The sequence below is a fragment of the Nannobrachium achirus genome (genome assembly GCF_963921795.1).
Source record: "Nannobrachium achirus genome assembly, chromosome: 4".
Lineage (NCBI taxonomy): Eukaryota > Metazoa > Chordata > Actinopteri > Myctophiformes > Myctophidae > Nannobrachium > Nannobrachium achirus.
Window position 1 is genome coordinate 43910341 of NC_137813.1, and position 17861 is coordinate 43928201.

General features: G+C 43.5%; 1 protein-coding gene across 1 annotated transcript in view; it reads right to left on the reverse strand.

Moving 5' to 3' along the window:
• Positions 1-17861, reverse strand: part of shisa9b (shisa family member 9b) — a gene marked incomplete at its 5' end in the record, with an annotated part of 37482 nt that overhangs the window by 13570 nt on the left and 6051 nt on the right. Inside the window, one exon of the mRNA XM_080723976.1 lies at positions 16694-16797. Coding sequence (XP_080580102.1) covers positions 16694-16797 — 104 coding nt within the window. The remainder of the gene's footprint in view (positions 1-16693; positions 16798-17861) is intronic.

The following is a 17861-nucleotide window of genomic DNA, read 5'->3' on the forward strand; positions in this document are numbered from 1 at the left end:
TGCAATATCACTGCGAAATAAAAGACTAAGACAAATCCTGACAAACAGGACCGCCCTGTGTGTGACAATCACCTTGCAACCTTGCAAGGGACACTTTTAAAAAACAAAACAAAACAACATGAATTGCCCATCACTGCAAGGTGTTGCTTTGATATCCAAAACATATACAGTAAGACAGTTGCACTCATTTTATTTTCTATAGCAGGTATTGTAATGTGCCATACAGCACATACAAAACGTTTGACCCATTTTTGTATTAAATACTTAATATTAAACTTGTAATTTACTTTCTCTGCTCTCTAATGCTAATAATATGACTGCTGCTAATCTATTCTTCAAAGCTGCCCTTTCTGTAGCTGTTAAGCAGAGAGGATCAATAATAATGTGTTCTGGAACTAACCTTGTGGAACAAGGGAATTCATTCCCTCACACCGCACTTACTTAATCACTTAAATCCAAGCAATCCTTGTTCTGGGGAAAACTTTCTCAGAAAATAGCAATTTCAGATTGACACGTTGTACGCTTGCATGTGTAATGATGTCATCAGTTACATTAAGTACTGTGTGGGCTTGAATGCAACACATTCAAACATAATGGCACAAGTGACATTTAAAGCTATACTGTGTAAGTTGCTCAACTAGTGGTCAGAGCTGTATAGCAAACCGCGGTCGCGTCTTACGGCCGTTTTTCGCCGCGGACCGGCCTCTCGCCACCGCGTCCGCCTGCAGCTCGCCGAGATCTATCTTTAGAGGGATCCCTGGTTCCTGTGCGTTCAGGCATTCCGGAGAAACGGACTCCTTCACCCGAGAATATGTTGTTGTTATGTTGAGGCAAGCTACTTCCTGAGAAGTCAGCAAGATGCGCCTGTGATTGGCCGGTAGTGTACCATGTGTTTATGATCGGCGATATGATTGGCCAACGTATACACATGATGCAGATGACGTCATTTTGCCGCGAAATTCTCCCCCCCTCACGGCTCATAGAAAACATAAAGAGAAGGCTTTAGAAGCTGAAATTAACGGAGTGGGGGTTCTAAAACTTTAGCGATTTAACAGCTAGGACAATTTTAAGATTTGTTTTATAAAAAAAGTTACATGGTATAACTTTAAGGGAATGCATTTTGGCTTACCTTGATGTGAGCAAAATGCATTCTACTGTCTTGTGATAAATACCATTAAAACCTTTTAAACCCCCAAAAAGACACAAAAGGATTTTTTTGAAGCATGTCCAATCCTCCACCCATGCATTGGCCCAATTTGTCCTCATTACCGTGCTTGTAGATTGGTTACACAAAGGTAAAGCGTGTTCATTCCGTTTTGTTTGTCGAATAAAAGCAGCAGGGACAAAAGGCAGAACAAAAGGTACAGCAGTACCCAGTAAAAGGTTGATGAATTGAATTAATGTTTACGCAAAAAAAAAACACACACACTTTGTTCAGGTTAGGGTTAAGATTGGGTCATTGTGGTTTTACAGGATATTCCATGGATAGTCCATGGTAAACAAACATGATGAATGCAGCTGAGGTTAGCAATCCTTGAATCTAATGTGGTAAACCTGACTCATCTGATATTCCTATAATTATTATAACTAGAAGCTCGGCCGCCCTTTGGGCGGCCGAGGGTCTAGCCCTTCGGGTGGCCGAGGGTCTAGTCGGGGACCGGCCTACACAGGAACGATGTAAATAGGGAATGAATGCTCCACCCTTTAAATCAAACCCCATTATACCTGTTGTCATAGGACCCGTTTTGGCCATCTGTTTGCCTGTGTCCATTTATGCCCATCTGTGTGTGCATTTATGCCCATATATGGAGCTATCTGTGTCTGTGATATATGGACATCTCTGTATGTGTCTGGGTGTGTCCCTTTTATGCCCGTATATGGAGATCTCTGTGTCTGTCTGTGTCCATTTATGCCCATTATCCTAAAGGAGTTCGCTATAAACAATGTTGTCAGTAATGCCCTTGTCATTATCCACAATGAAAACTTTTACAGCGCTGGCTCTCTTTCCTCTAGAGAAGGCTGTGTAGAGTTGGCCATGAGCGAACACAGGTTTAGGCAAGTAGATGCCAACTCGTTCATTCTCTTGGCCCTGACCCTTATTGATTGTAACAGAGAATGCTAAGCGGATAGGGAACTGTCGTCTAATGAAGGTGAAGGGAAGCTCACCTCTGTCATAGTGAGGTATTCTTGGTAGGAAGATTGTTTCACCCCTGTTTGTGCCTACTGCAATCTCACACTCAATGACTCTGTCCATCATTTGCATTACCACCATTCTGGTGCCATTCTTGAGAGTGCGGTCAGGACCTGATTGCAGGTTTCTAAGCAGCATGACTGGTGCGCCTACTTTCAATTTGAGGTTATGATCAGGGATTCCAGAGGGTGTCAGTGAATTGAGTAATTCCACAGTCACGTAATCCTTGTGGTCGTCCTCCTGAATTGAGTCGGCTGAAAGGTAGACTCTCTCTTCTGTAGGTAAGTCAGCCAAGCATATGTTGTTGATTTCTCGGATGTCATTGTTCAGAGGAGTGTATACAGTGCCTTTGAGAAGGTTGTCTTTGTTGATACATCCATTTTGCAGGTCAGGAAAGGTGTAAGAAATCAGAGTATTCAGATCCTTAACCAAGTGTTGTGGTGGAATTCGGATTTGAACTTCTGTGTCCTCGTGAGGGAGTTTTCCGTCCCCTAAAGCAAGAAGATAGTTGGAGAAGTCCCTTTCAGCTGTTTCTGTCCTCATGTTGATGTTAAGCTTGTGGTGCTTCATGAGAGGATACAGTGGTGACATCTGGATGCATGCTGTAACTATCTGGGCTCTGCTTGCTCTTTTAATAACAGGGAGTGTCTGCCTAGGGTCTCCACCCAGAAGGACAGTTTTGCCACCCCAAGGTTGTTGTGAGTGCATGAGGTCCCTCAGTGTTCTTTCCACACACTCAACATTAAATCGGTTAACACTGAATATCTCGTCCCAGATTATCAAGTTGCTCTCTTTGATGAGCCTAGCCAGGGAGGACTCGGCGTTGATGGCACAGACAGAGTCTTCAAAAATGGGGATTGGGATCTTAAATCTTGAATGAGCTGTCCTACCACCCTCCAGGTTCTGTGCCGCTAAGCCTGTGCTGCCCACACACAGTACAATGCCATTCTCTGCGCGAATCTTAGCTGCAATTGCCTTAAAGGTAAAGGTTTTGCCATAACCTGCTGGGGAGTTTAGAATGAACTGCCGTGTGATGGTTTCTTCTTTTGGTGCATGTACTGCCTGATAGACAGCTTCGTAGAGTGCCATTTGTTCTCCATTGAGCTTAGGAGCAAGTGACTTTACAATTTGTTCTTGCTGTGTTATGTTGAATTTTTCAGATCTGAAGATTTGTGTCAGTTTTTCCTGCTCAGTTAGTGGTCTTGGCTGTGGCATATCATTGTGTTTGGATAGACTACCTCCCATTTGCGAGAGCTCGTTTTCAATTGCAAGTAGTACCTGATTGTGTATAAATGTTGTGTCTACTGCATCTGTAGGGCACCTCTGTGCAGTGGCCTCCTCATGGACAAAGTCTTCACTAAGCTGTTCAAAGAATCTTTCAAACAGATCTTTGGGCTCTGAAGGTTGACAGTAGTGGAGGATGATGGCAAAGGTTTCTCTTACTTTCCTTGAGGAAGCGTAGCTTGAGACGTCACGCATGGCGGTAATCCATTCTCCATCGTCCTGAAGCAAGCCCATGGCTAGAGCAGTGTCTTTGAAAGTGTCATAGTGGTTGCCGTTATATACCTTAAGGTCATCATAGGTCTGTGGTCCTCTGATATGTCCTAGGAGCAGTTTCAAGTAGAATCTTTCTCCTTGGAGCACTGATACATTGGACATCCTGCCTATTGTACTTGGAAGTTCTGCATCCTTGAGTTGGTGGACTCTTTTTTGCCACATGTGGTCCTTTGCATCCCATTTGTAATGTTCTGGAATCTGCATGTAAAGATATTGGCTTGCGTCAGGGTCCCTGCTGTTTAGTTGGAAGAAGGCAAGCAATGTAGTTGGTTTGGCTGCCGCTAGGGCCTCCTGTGCATAGCCTTCTCTGAAGATTATGCTCTGCTGGCCATCTGTGTGGATAGCGAGATTGGTGACAGCAGGGACTCTGTCCTGGATCTTGTATTCCATTGTTCTCCAGTGTGCATCATGAGCATCAATGGTTCTGGCATTGATGAATCTGGAGATCTCATCCCTGTCTTCAATATCGAGAGTGCCAACATCAACTCCTTTATGGACGTATTTGTACAGGTACTTGATGGTACGGAAGGAGCCAACAAATTCAACATTGATGTGGCATTTATATTTAAGTAGGACCCAAGCGTTGTAAGGAACGACCCACCTGCTGTCAAACAGAAAGTCATTCTTCTTATGGGTGTGACCGACAATGGGCCGTCTGTACTCTGGGTAGCCATGACCATCATGAGGCAGTCGTGTGTTGGCACAGAATTTTTTAGGGAATTTCTTAGTACAGATACCATTGACCATGCAGGGGCTGTTAGGGTAGGCCGGGCCACAGGGTCCATGTAGCATGAATCGACACACCAGCTCATACAGCTCTGGCTCCTTTTGTTTGTCAGGTATGTCTGCTCTAATTATTTGATCAATGTCAGCGACAGTCAAAATCTCATGTAGGAGTAGCAGTATGTGGGCATGTTTCAGTCCTCTCATCTGTCCTTCAATAGTGTGTATTCTAGCCTTCATCTTCCCAAAGACGCCGAGCTTTGTGTCGTGGAGGAGCTCATCCAAACTCCTTTTGAAAACTTTGTTAACAATGTCTGGTCTGTCAGTGGGCTGCTGTCCTGGAAAGATGTTACTCAGTACACCTTCACTCCTTGCGTTTGACGTCATGGTAATGAAGAGGTCAAACCTTCTATATCTGGCTGCTATGGCAAGGGCATCTTGAAAGCGCTTGAATTGGTATCTGGGGCTACCAGTGTGTGAGCCTGGAAGAATTATCTGTTGACCAATCCTGGTGGCCTCAGTCTGTCCTGGCTGTGCTTGCTGTGCAGTTAGGGCATCATCCAGACCTGAATACTGGTGGGCCCTGTACTTGTCTTGTTGTTCCCTACTCCTGTAGAATTTCATCCGGCAAATTTTGGAGTATTGATCACAGAAGTATTCTTGAGTAAGTCTCCCTGACTTCAGAAGGGTGTTGAAAGAATTAGTTCTTTGTTGTAGATGGAATCTGAAGAACTCCTGAAGAGTGACTTTGCCTCTGGCTGAATTTGCATTAACCTTGAGGATGGGATTGTCGATGCTGAAGCCAGCATCTCCATATGGCAAGATCAAGGGATAGGCAGCTGGGTCATACATAGGGTGGAGTGAATTGATATGTGTAGTTTGTCTGTGATTAGGTGCATCAGCTGGAGTTCTGTACAGAACAATGTCTCGAGGTTGTGTCTGGTCTCCTGGTGCAAAAATAACAACGTCAGGGACATCAGGGTTAAGATGTTTTTTCTTAGCTCCCTGTGAGCTTTTGGACTTGAACACCATTTTCAGGTCCTGAGTTGGATTTGCATTGAACATCTCGGCTCCGGTTTTAAAGAATCTTACTAAAGGGTTAACTGTCTTTAACTCATTTTGAATGAGGGTCAGAGTGTGTTCCTTAATAAGTCCATCTCCCTTAGCCTGATGAAGGCGGTTCTTAATTTCATTGTCTTGATCAAATACAAAGATTTGTGATTATTTGGGTTTGTTAGTGCTGTCAGGAAAGATCGCTGAGGGAGTGATGTGGTACATTTGGCCACTCATCTTAAACGGTTTAATTCCTTTTTTGAACTCCATGATCCTACCAGACACATGCTTTGAAGCCATAGAGACTAAGCCATTATACTGTCTGATGTTGTCCATAAATTGCCTGGACTGTGGTGAGGTTCTGTCAAACAGATCTTTAAGTCCAGGAGGGGGGTCCTTGAATGGCTGAAGTTGTATTTTTCCATAATTGCAACAGGCACCGAAGGTTTTATTTGCGCCAGAAGGTTTGGATGTTTCCCAGGGGAACATTTCAGCCTTGCATGAAATGCAGATGCAATCCATTGCAGGTATTTGAAAGACAACTATTTCTGTGAGTTGTTGTGGCAGTGTCCACGCTCTTCTAAAGTTTTTTACCTTTTGTGTTCTTCTTTGTGATGTATAGCGTCGTTTGTTGGTGGCGGGTGTCCAGCTGTCACTGGGGTTAGCTGTTGCCATGGTCACATCCAATGACAGGGTGTGGCTGTCTCCCGGCTGACTCTCCCGATCAGGGTTATCTGTTGTTGCTGCTGCAGCTGCAGCTGCTCGACGCGCACGATGCATTTTGGCATTGTGTGTCCTCTTGCTCAATGAGGTTTTTCTGCATGGTTCCATGCGTAGTTTTTTGGTGGGGGGTGTCCAGCTGTCACTGAGGTTTCCAGGCTGACTGTCTTGATCAGGGTTATCTGTTGCTGCATCTGCAGCTGCTCGACGCGCACGATGCATTTTGGCATTGTGTGTCCTCTTGCTCAATGAGGTTTTTCTGCGTGGTTCCATGCGTCGTTTTTTGGTGGCGGGTGTCCAGCTGTCACTGGGGTTAGCTGTTGCCATGGTCACATCCAATGACAGGGTGTGGCTGTTTCCCGGCTGACTGTCCCGATCAGGGTTATCTGTTGTTGCTGCTGTTGCAGCAGCTGCATTGAGTGTCCTCTTATGGTGGGTTCATCTATTTTATAGATGAACCCGTCATCATCTGTGTACGGTCTGATGTCATACTGAGGTCAGCACGTTGATGTTTCCATATATGGACACTCAGAGAGATTTTGTGTTGACTCATCTAGCGTATGTGATGTCAGAGCCTTTTATGAAGTGATGTCACAATGAGTCAGCGCTTGCTCCGAAACAGCCCGATGTCAGTCATCTCCGCATACGGAGATTCCAAACCTTTTGCGTTAGTTCCGGAAAACCGCATATCGGGTCGGGTCGAAGCCTAGCTAAGAACGTAGGCAAAGGTCTGAGCTATCTGCGTGCGAAATTGTGTTTCAGACACAGTGCCGGTTCCCCCTTTGATGCAAACCCCATTATACCTGTTGTCATAGTTTTATGCCCATATATGGAGATCTCTGTATCTGGTTGTCTGTGTCCCTTTATGCCCATAATGGAGATCTCTGTATCTGTCTGTGCCTTCGACTGTGTTGCAGACACAGTGCCGGTTCCCCCTTTAATGCAAACCCCATTATACCTGTTGTCATTGGACCCGTTTTGACTTTATTATGGAGATCTCTGGATCTGTCTGTCTGTTTCCCTTTCATGCCCATATATGGGGATCTATGTATCTGTTTGTATATGTCCTTTTATGCCCATATATGGCATATATCTCTGTCGCTTTTTGTTTGTTTCTTCTTTAAGCAGAATATGCAGCCTGCATAAATCTGCATCATTCAAGTCATCATCCCAGTCCCACGCTTTGTTGCTCTTTTCTTTTTTGTAGCGGGAGAGTTCAGCTTGAGTTTTTTTGGAGAACTTGTTTTTTGTTGGTCTTGTGCTGTTGATTTAGCTTGTCTTATGTTTGTCTCCCCCGTCTGCACCTCATCCAACTCAGATCTTGACTGATCCTTGTTTTCTTCAGTAAAAGCAGCACAGTTAATTAATTCTTCATCACCGATCTCATCAAAAAAACTGTCTCCTCCTCTGTCTGCTCCTCCTGTCTTCCCACCAGATGTTGACTGTTCCATCTGCTCCCCAGGAACACTGTCTCCTCCTCCGTCTGCTCCTCCTGTCTGGCCAGCAGATGTTGACTGTCCCATCTGATCCCCAGCAACAGCCTTATTAGCTTTCCATTTCGCATCCCAATCGAGTTTTGTAATTCTTTGGTTCATTTTTCTTTTTTCCTGCTCCAGTTTTTGCCAGACCCATGAAATGGGTAGGCCTACATAAGCAAATGTCTGTCCGGGTTTTCTATATAAAGGGTATATATGATGATGACATGATGATGACATGCCTACAAAAGGCATGATGTCATAAATGATGATGACAGACAGGGGGTCTGGCACAACCAGGTTGACCTGGTCTAGTTGTATATAAAGAAGGACTTGAGTCGATGTCTTGAAGGCCTGCTCCTGCAATTCCTTCCGGCTTTCCATGAACTTGCACTGATAATTTAGAAGTACCAAGTTGTTACGAATTATTTCTCCTTCACCGGGGTTTAGCTTTGGTAGCTTTTCTGGAGTACTCGTTTTTTTGAGAGCTGCTTATAGACTATATGCAGAGGTCTGTCAAGAGTGCTGGACTTAGCTTAGAAGCCGGCTTATATACTTTCATCTGACACGTATGCCACGTGATGTCAGAGCCCTTTATGATGTGATGTCACAATGAGTCAGCGCTTGCGCGAGAAGTCTCTGCCCGTGTCCCTTTTATGCCCATATACGGAGATATCTGTTGGGTGTCGGGTCGAGTCAGAGCGAAATTTGGAGTCTGTAGCACCAACCATGTGTTTTCAGGGCTCTCCCGCTAATTCCCCTGAACCCAACCGCTCTGAAGAGCACCCTGAACTTTGCTCACCTCGGAGTGAGAGGAAGAAAGACTATAGTTTATGCCACACTCAGAGATTTTTTGTTGAGTTTTTTGGTGGCGGGTGTCCAGCTGTCACTGGGGTTAGCTGTTGCCATGGTCACATCCAATGACAGGGTGTGGCTGTTTCCCGGCTGACTGTCCCGATCAGGGTTATCTGTTGTTGCTGCTGTTGCAGCAGCTGCATTGAGTGTCCTCTTATGGTGGGTTCATCTATTTTATAGATGAACCCGTCATCATCTGTGTACGGTCTGATGTCATACTGAGGTCAGCACGTTGATGTTTCCATATATGGACACTCAGAGAGATTTTGTGTTGACTCATCTAGCGTATGTGATGTCAGAGCCTTTTATGAAGTGATGTCACAATGAGTCAGCGCTTGCTCCGAAACAGCCCGATGTCAGTCATCTCCGCATACGGAGATTCCAAACCTTTTGCGTTAGTTCCGGAAAACCGCATATCGGGTCGGGTCGAAGCCTAGCTAAGAACGTAGGCAAAGGTCTGAGCTATCTGCGTGCGAAATTGTGTTTCAGACACAGTGCCGGTTCCCCCTTTGATGCAAACCCCATTATACCTGTTGTCATAGTTTTATGCCCATATATGGAGATCTCTGTATCTGGTTGTCTGTGTCCCTTTATGCCCATAATGGAGATCTCTGTATCTGTCTGTGCCTTCGACTGTGTTGCAGACACAGTGCCGGTTCCCCCTTTAATGCAAACCCCATTATACCTGTTGTCATTGGACCCGTTTTGACTTTATTATGGAGATCTCTGGATCTGTCTGTCTGTTTCCCTTTCATGCCCATATATGGGGATCTATGTATCTGTTTGTATGTGTCCTTTTATGCCCATATATGGCATATATCTCTGTCGCTTTTTGTTTGTTTCTTCTTTAAGCAGAATATGCAGCCTGCATAAATCTGCATCATTCAAGTCATCATCCCAGTCCCACGCTTTGTTGCTCTTTTCTTTTTTGTAGCGGGAGAGTTCAGCTTGAGTTTTTTTGGAGAACTTGTTTTTTGTTGGTCTTGTGCTGTTGATTTAGCTTGTCTTATGTTTGTCTCCCCCGTCTGCACCTCATCCAACTCAGATCTTGACTGATCCTTGTTTTCTTCAGTAAAAGCAGCACAGTTAATTAATTCTTCATCACCGATCTCATCAAAAAAACTGTCTCCTCCTCTGTCTGCTCCTCCTGTCTTCCCACCAGATGTTGACTGTTCCATCTGCTCCCCAGGAACACTGTCTCCTCCTCCGTCTGCTCCTCCTGTCTGGCCAGCAGATGTTGACTGTCCCATCTGATCCCCAGCAACAGCCTTATTAGCTTTCCATTTCGCATCCCAATCGAGTTTTGTAATTCTTTGGTTCATTTTTCTTTTTTCCTGCTCCAGTTTTTGCCAGACCCATGAAATGGGTAGGCCTACATAAGCAAATGTCTGTCCGGGTTTTCTATATAAAGGGTATATATGATGATGACATGATGATGACATGCCTACAAAAGGCATGATGTCATAAATGATGATGACAGACAGGGGGTCTGGCACAACCAGGTTGACCTGGTCTAGTTGTATATAAAGAAGGACTTGAGTCGATGTCTTGAAGGCCTGCTCCTGCAATTCCTTCCGGCTTTCCATGAACTTGCACTGATAATTTAGAAGTACCAAGTTGTTACGAATTATTTCTCCTTCACCGGGGTTTAGCTTTGGTAGCTTTTCTGGAGTACTCGTTTTTTTGAGAGCTGCTTATAGACTATATGCAGAGGTCTGTCAAGAGTGCTGGACTTAGCTTAGAAGCCGGCTTATATACTTTCATCTGACACGTATGCCACGTGATGTCAGAGCCCTTTATGATGTGATGTCACAATGAGTCAGCGCTTGCGCGAGAAGTCTCTGCCTGTGTCCCTTTTATGCCCATATACGGAGATATCTGTTGGGTGTCGGGTCGAGTCAGAGCGAAATTTGGAGTCTGTAGCACCAACCATGTGTTTTCAGGGCTCTCCCGCTAATTCCCCTGAACCCAACCGCTCTGAAGAGCACCCTGAACTTTGCTCACCTCGGAGTGAGAGGAAGAAAGACTATAGTTTATGCCACACTCAGAGATTTTTTGTTGACTCATCTAGTGTATGTGATGCCTTTTATGAAGTGATGTCACAATGAGTCAGCGCTTGCTCCGGAACAGCCCGATGTCAGTCATCTCCGCATACGGAGATTCCAAACCTTTCGTGCCGGATCCGAAAAACTGTGTATCGGGTCGGGTCGAGGCCTAGCTAAGATCGTAGGCAAAGGTCTGAGCTATCTGTGTGCGAAATTTGGAGTCTGTAGCACCAACCATGTGCTTTCAGGGCTCATCCATGCGATTCGGGCCAATTTGGATTCGGCGTCCATTGGCTTCAATTAGTAGTCAGGACTCCGCATATGGAGATTCCGAACCTTTCGCGTTGGTTCCGGAAAACCGCATATCGGGTCGGGTCGAGGCCTAGCTAAGATCGTAGGCAAAGGTCTGAGCTATCTGTGTGCGAAATTTGGAGTCTGTAGCACCAACCATGTGCTGTCAGGGCTCATCCATGCGATTTGGCCCAATTCGGCCTCGGCTTCAATTAGTAGTCACGATACGGTAATTTGCAACCAACGTCTGCTACATGCTCCCACCTTCTCACCACTATCATCATTACAACATACAGTGTCAATAGACAAAACTATACTCTGAGAAAGGGACCGATACTTGGAATAACAAAATCGAAATAATCACAATCTAAATCTAAATGAAACCCGCAAAAATATCAACTACTGTCTATGAACATGAATACACTTTCATAACTTATTCATGTTTTTAACATTCAATAGCACTTACCGAGTGACTCCGGACAGACACGGACAAGCTGTGACGGCTCTGATAGTAAACTGCAATACCATCAACTTTAAACAGTTAAAAAGTGTCACTTATTTTAAATGTCTTATTTTGGGTATCACTTTAAAATCTAAGTCGTAAAGGTAGAAATGTCTGTGGCTTTCCACTCTGAAAACATTGAGATGGAACAGACAGATGTGATCTATTAGAATTTCCAGGACAACACTCCATCTCAGGAGCAGAGCAGCCACACAAGATACGGCAGTCTGGTAAAATAAGTTATTACTACCATCCCTGCATTAAATGTGACGTTACATCATCAACAATGAGATTTTTGTTTGTTTGATTGATTGATTGATTGATTGATTGATTGCTTGATTGATTGATTGATTGAAACTTTTTTATTGACACAACTGCAGGTGAATACAATTCAATTTGATACAGGTTCATGGCCAGAGCCGGTCCTGCCCTGAGGCAGACTATAGGAAATCGGTGGTGTATTGCAACAATGCACCCCCTCTCTTTCAAGAGTTTTTGGTTTGGCCCAGCCATGAGGGCAGCCAGGTTTCTGGTTGACAAACAACTGGGTGCTAAAAAATAAATAAATAAAAACAACTGGCTGCTACTGGGTGCTAGTAGGTGCTACTGGGTGTTACTGGGTGCTACTGGGTGTTACTGGGTGCTACTACAGTAGGTGTTACGTGCTGTGCTGACAGCATTGTTCACGTCGTTCCCATTCACATGGGTGGCTGTCAGTGGTGGGAAAAGTACCCACAATGTTTACTTAAGTTAAAGGTGTAGTTCACCCCCAAAATGACTTTTTTTCTATTGATTACTCAGGCCAAGGAGACTTGAGTTCAATAATATTTTTTGGTTTTTAAAACTATGCCTAATCCTAACCCTAACCTCAGTAAAACTATGCCTAAACCTAAGCCTAATCCTAACCCTAAACTCAGTCAAATTATTCCTAGTTCCTCGAAGGAGGCACCGCCTGCTCCACCTTGTTCCCAAAAACGAGCACTCCTGTTCTCAATCTAACTGAATCTCGAACTAACTGTAACATATGCGACCTGACGGTCGCTTATCTCCCGATTTCGGGAGTCTTAATGTTTTTTTGACTAAAATAGTCAAGGAATCCTATTGGATTATAGTCAAGGAAAATGTACGGTATGTGAGTATTTCTTATCTCATGTACGGGTATACCTGACACCCACTGCTCTCCCGCAATGGGAGATTTGTCTAGTTACCTTTTTTTTTAGGTCTATGCTTGTTACCATGGCACCATGATGGTACAATAGGTTATGCTCTATCAGACATTCCATGTGTGGAGTTCAGTGAAATCTAGTGTAGTCATAACATTAATGCAAATTAATGTGCAGATTCAAATGTCATGTTTTAAATAATTCTATGGGAAAAGCAGCAACCTGTAGCTAATTCCATAGAGATGAATCCTTACTCAAACCAAACAAATCTGCCAACCATTTCAATTACTGAGGTTCGGAATACGTTTATTATTATTTTGTATTTATTAGTAATTAAGAATAATTGTAAACTATTCCTTCTTTTCATTTTAATATTAATTTTGTTGACTATATTTAGTGGACTAAGCCTAGACTAAGACTAAACAATTTCAGAACACTAAGACTAAATCTTTGCTGTCAAAATGAACACTGGACAGAACATTGAAACAAATAATGTTGGTACCATCTGCTGGTGAGTTGGAATGCTAGGATTATGGGAGATTATGGATTCTAGACCCTATATTAACATTAGCCATTAGCCATTGCTGATGATAATTACCGCAGTACAGGGGCGCAGGAGGCATTTTAAAAGTGAAGGGGACATATCTGGGAGGTAGAAAAATGTTGGGGTATCCCCCCACTTTTGGTGATATCCCCCCCACTTTTGCCCCGAGGAGGGGGGGACATATCCCCTCCACTTGAGCTGAATTACACAGTTGTTTTACGCAGATTTCAAGGCATTTTTTAAATGAAATACACATGAATTCATTAAGTCTATATTAGATCTTTTTATTGAAGGAGTAACAGGCCAACAGCTGCAGCACTTTATTTTTATACACAGTATATCTTTTTTTTTTTCCTAAAAATATACTGTATTACCAGAGATCACACTAGTATTTTAAACTGCCGGTCAGCGTGACATGGCACGATTAAAATCTACCAGACATCAAATAAAAAGACCTTTCATAGATATCTGTATGCATTAATGACAACCAGGTCCGTATAAAAGCAGCCTAACACAACCATAAGCATTATGTTTTGGATTGAACTGTTTGAACATAATGCATAGGCTATCCACAATTGTAGGGCCAACTTGCACAAATACTGTACATTAATTACTGTACCCACATTACCATTTGCGCATTGGCGTGACATGTTAAGTAATAAATTAGGATACTCACAAGTTATATTGTGGATACAAGCAGTGGATGCTGTCCCAGCGTCTGGTTTAATAGGACAGGACAGCCTTTTGGGGAAGTTGACAACATAATTGCTCCTCAGATATATATTCCATTCAAGGTAACGTTTTAACGTGTCCAGCTGTCCACATGACATGATTAACACCGTGTTTCATCTGACTGGATACGACCATAGGATGCGACAGACAGACCAGTGTTACGTCCATGTTTGTTGTTGCCATCTTAAAATGAGCGTGCATTGTTGTTAATTAGTGGTTGAACAATCTTGCCAACTTACTCACAAGTGCCCTCTCGTTTGAAAGGCTCTGTGATGTATTCTAACTAATAACAACTTGTTTTGATAGTCCATCCAACAACTAAACCGCGCGCCTAGCTCGTATTACAAAGTCAAGCCGATCGGTGTGCACTGCAGCGTCACAGGCACAGCGACAGCGTGATAGAGGGGGGCCCATTGAGGGGGGCTTCCGATGGAGGGTCATTCGCATTGAGCGTCATTTATTTGGACTGAGATTTACCGGCAGTCGGAGTCCCCCCTGGCAACAGGACATAGGCAGAACTAGCACGTTAAAGGGGGCCCAAATGTGAGAGGGGGTTTTCGATGGACGATCATTTGCATTGACCATCATTTGGACTTAGACTGACGGGCAGTCGGAGGCCCCCCTGACGGCCGAGGCCCGTTTCAATTGAAACCAATGAAACATAGTTAAGGCCGCCAATGTGTACAGTATAATCGATCATATTTGCGGCTTTTTCTTGGACCTGAACACTGGAGGGGATATCCCCCCCACCCAAAAAAAGTGGAGGTGTTAATCCCCCCCGTCCCCCCCTACCCCCTGCGCGCATGCCGCAGTATGATAAGTGATTGCTGAAGACATGACTAATTGCTTTACCAGCCCCCAGGATTATTTCTCCATGCCTCCTCTCATCTAGAACAGCTAATTTAGGAAAGGCAAAGAAATGTGTCGTGTTGACAAAGGTTTTGAATGTTTCACCTTCCTACACCTCTGGAAATGTTTTATTGTTGTCCTTATTGACATTAGTACTTTTATACTGTAGATCACAAGTCTATATGACCTCAGCCAGTGGAGTTGAACCGGGTTTCTGTATGTTTTCACCCCGTTATTTGTACTGTACTGTACTGTACTGTACCTGCACTGAAGAGGTCAAAATGAAGATAAACGTTACATAATCGATCATATCTCAGGAGCTGCGAAACATAGACGACACAAGCTTGTACATCCACTATTTTAGCTGTTTGGTGGGGGGGGGGACAATTTATTTTTGCCTATAATAATTGGGACACCAGTGGTTAATTGAGACCGCTAGGTCGCAAGTTACAATGAAAAGCTCCCCCGACTGTCCCTCCGTCAGTCCCTCCATCAGTCCTTTGCAAACACACTCCTTGGATGGCAACTCACAAAACCTCCACCCCTCATTTCTCACATGGCCCTCTTTTAGTGCCACCATTGCAAAACACATTTTTGGACACTGCTCCTACAGATTTTGGCCTAAAATCATGCAAAGCGGTAAACAGTATCTCTAAAGTCATGTCATCAACATGGATCAGTCCCATTTCCCATATTCCCTCCTGATTGGCTATGATTGCCTTCTAAAGTTTGTGTATGCGACCTGACGGTCACTTATCGATTAGGGAGTCTTACTGGAAAATGTATGCTTGCAGACAAGAAACACATCTATAACACTTTTCACGATGGACGGGTATGGATTGAGATTCACTCAGCGTTGATCTGAAATCAGATTAATCTGCAAAAGAATTTCAGACAAATTCAGAAAATATGCATACCATTCCCAGACGGTTTCCCAAAAACGTATCTCCAACACACTAGCTAGTGTTGCCACATTAGCTTGCCATGGAATTTGTTACTGATTTTGTGACTCCATGGTCTTTCCTCTAGTGACCCCATTAGGACAGAAGTGTTTACTTGCACACACAAGATATCAGCAATGCTATGGGGGAATTGCCATGAAATACATTCTTACAGTATGTGATTAAAGGAACAGTTCTTCACTGCTATTACGATGCTGCAGATGTGATAGTCCTGCTATATTATAAATGATATTATATGTTACAGCCTAGGGGTGCCCTCACACCAAAATACCTATGAGAGTGGAATCCGCATTCCGCCAATGCATTTCAATGAGAATGGAGCGTTTTTTGCAGAAATCCTCTACTGACATTTGCCTTCTCATTGAAATGCATTGGCGGAACGCGGATTCCACTCTCATAGGTAGTTTGGTGTGAGGGCACCCTCACACCAAAATACAGAGTGGAATCCGCCAATGCATTACAATGAGAATGGAGCGTTTTTTTGCCAGTAGAGGATTTCTGCAAAATACGCTCCATTCTCATTGAAATGCATTGGCGGATTCCACTCTAGGTATTTTGGTGTGTGGGCACCCTAACAGTGGTGGAAAAAGTACTCAAATGATTTTGAAGTACGGAATTCAAAATGTACTTGAGTGAAAGTATGAAAGTATTGTCATCAAAATGTACTTAAAGTGCCAAAAGTAAAAGTACAAAATGTTTGAAAATAGCAGATCTACAAGCTCGTTTTGAGCTTGTAGATCGCCTATTTTCAAACATCCTATGTATAAAATATGGCTACAAGTGCTTAATGTATGTTTTACAATAGTATAATTTATATCTGCAAAGTAACAAGTAACTAAAGTTCTCAAATAAATGTAGTGGAGTAAAAGTACAATATTTGGATCCGAGATGTAGTGGAGTAGAAGTAAAAGTATCGGAAAATTGGAAATACTCAAGTAAAGTACAAATACCTAAAAATTGTATTTAAGTACAGTACTTAGTTACTATACACCACTGCAGCCTAATAATGACAACAATGAAATGCAACTTACGCAGACTGTTGAGTGATCCCCTGGATAGCATGGTCTCATACGGCTGCCTATGCATTCCGATGTCATCAGAGCGTTCAGGATGTCGCATCACCTGGGCAAGAACCCTGGAGAAACAGGTCATTCAAAGAAAGCTGTCCTGATGAGTTTAATACAAAACAATAATAAATCGTTAAATGGACTTCATACTTTTAATTTAAAAACAATTCATATAAAATGGCCTTGCAGGTTGCTTTGCTTTCATCATAAAATATAGCTTATGACTATGTCACGTTTATTCCAATAAAGATTAGATGCTAGTTGTTCATTATCATGATATCACAATAACAAAAATGCCTCAAAATTACCGTGGAATGATTCTGTATTATTGTGGGCCTGTGAGCTGTGATGGCATCTATAATTAATCAGCCTGAAACCTGCTGATCACTTGGTTATATGGCTAAACATCTAACAAGCCTGAAAGGTCGGATTTATTAACAAAAGATGAGCCACTGAAGGAGTATGTTCTTGGAGTGGTGCGATGGCAGGGAGAAAATACTTAACAGGGAAAGAGTGAAGAGAAGTGTGAGGAGGTCAGGTGTCATGTCTGTAGTTCAGAAAGTCTGTCCGAACTGGACGTTTTTTCCCCGACATCAGACAAAGCATGTGTTGGCCTTTATGGGGCGTCCTTAGCCCTAATGCATACCAAACTGGGTTTCCTTGAAATAAAATAAAATAAAATAAAATTAGAAAACCACATCTATTGTGTGGCCTCCATTGAAGCTGGGGAGCTGAACAACTGGAGAGAATGAGAGGAGAAGCTGAATCATCTGCGTGAAGTTAACCAGGCTTGCAAAGTAACTGAGTAAAGCTAACACAAAGTAGATATCACTACCAACACTGATAAGCTATGCATGCTGTCGTTTACCACACTGGTAAGCTCTGGCCACAAGTAGCATGCAGACCATGTTCTTGTAGAGTTTGGAGGTGATTTGAGATGAAGGCAGGCCTAAGGATTGGGAGACCAGAGGCCAGAGTCTGAGATGTGCTGTGGCGCTGTCTTGGGGAACTGATGAGCACATATAGGAGGCAAGGACCAGTGAACCTTAACAGCCCAAGATGAAGGGAGTGGACAAAGGGGATGGTGGTCTCAATGTGATTCCCCAGGACAGTGAGGGCGAGGGGCCAAGCA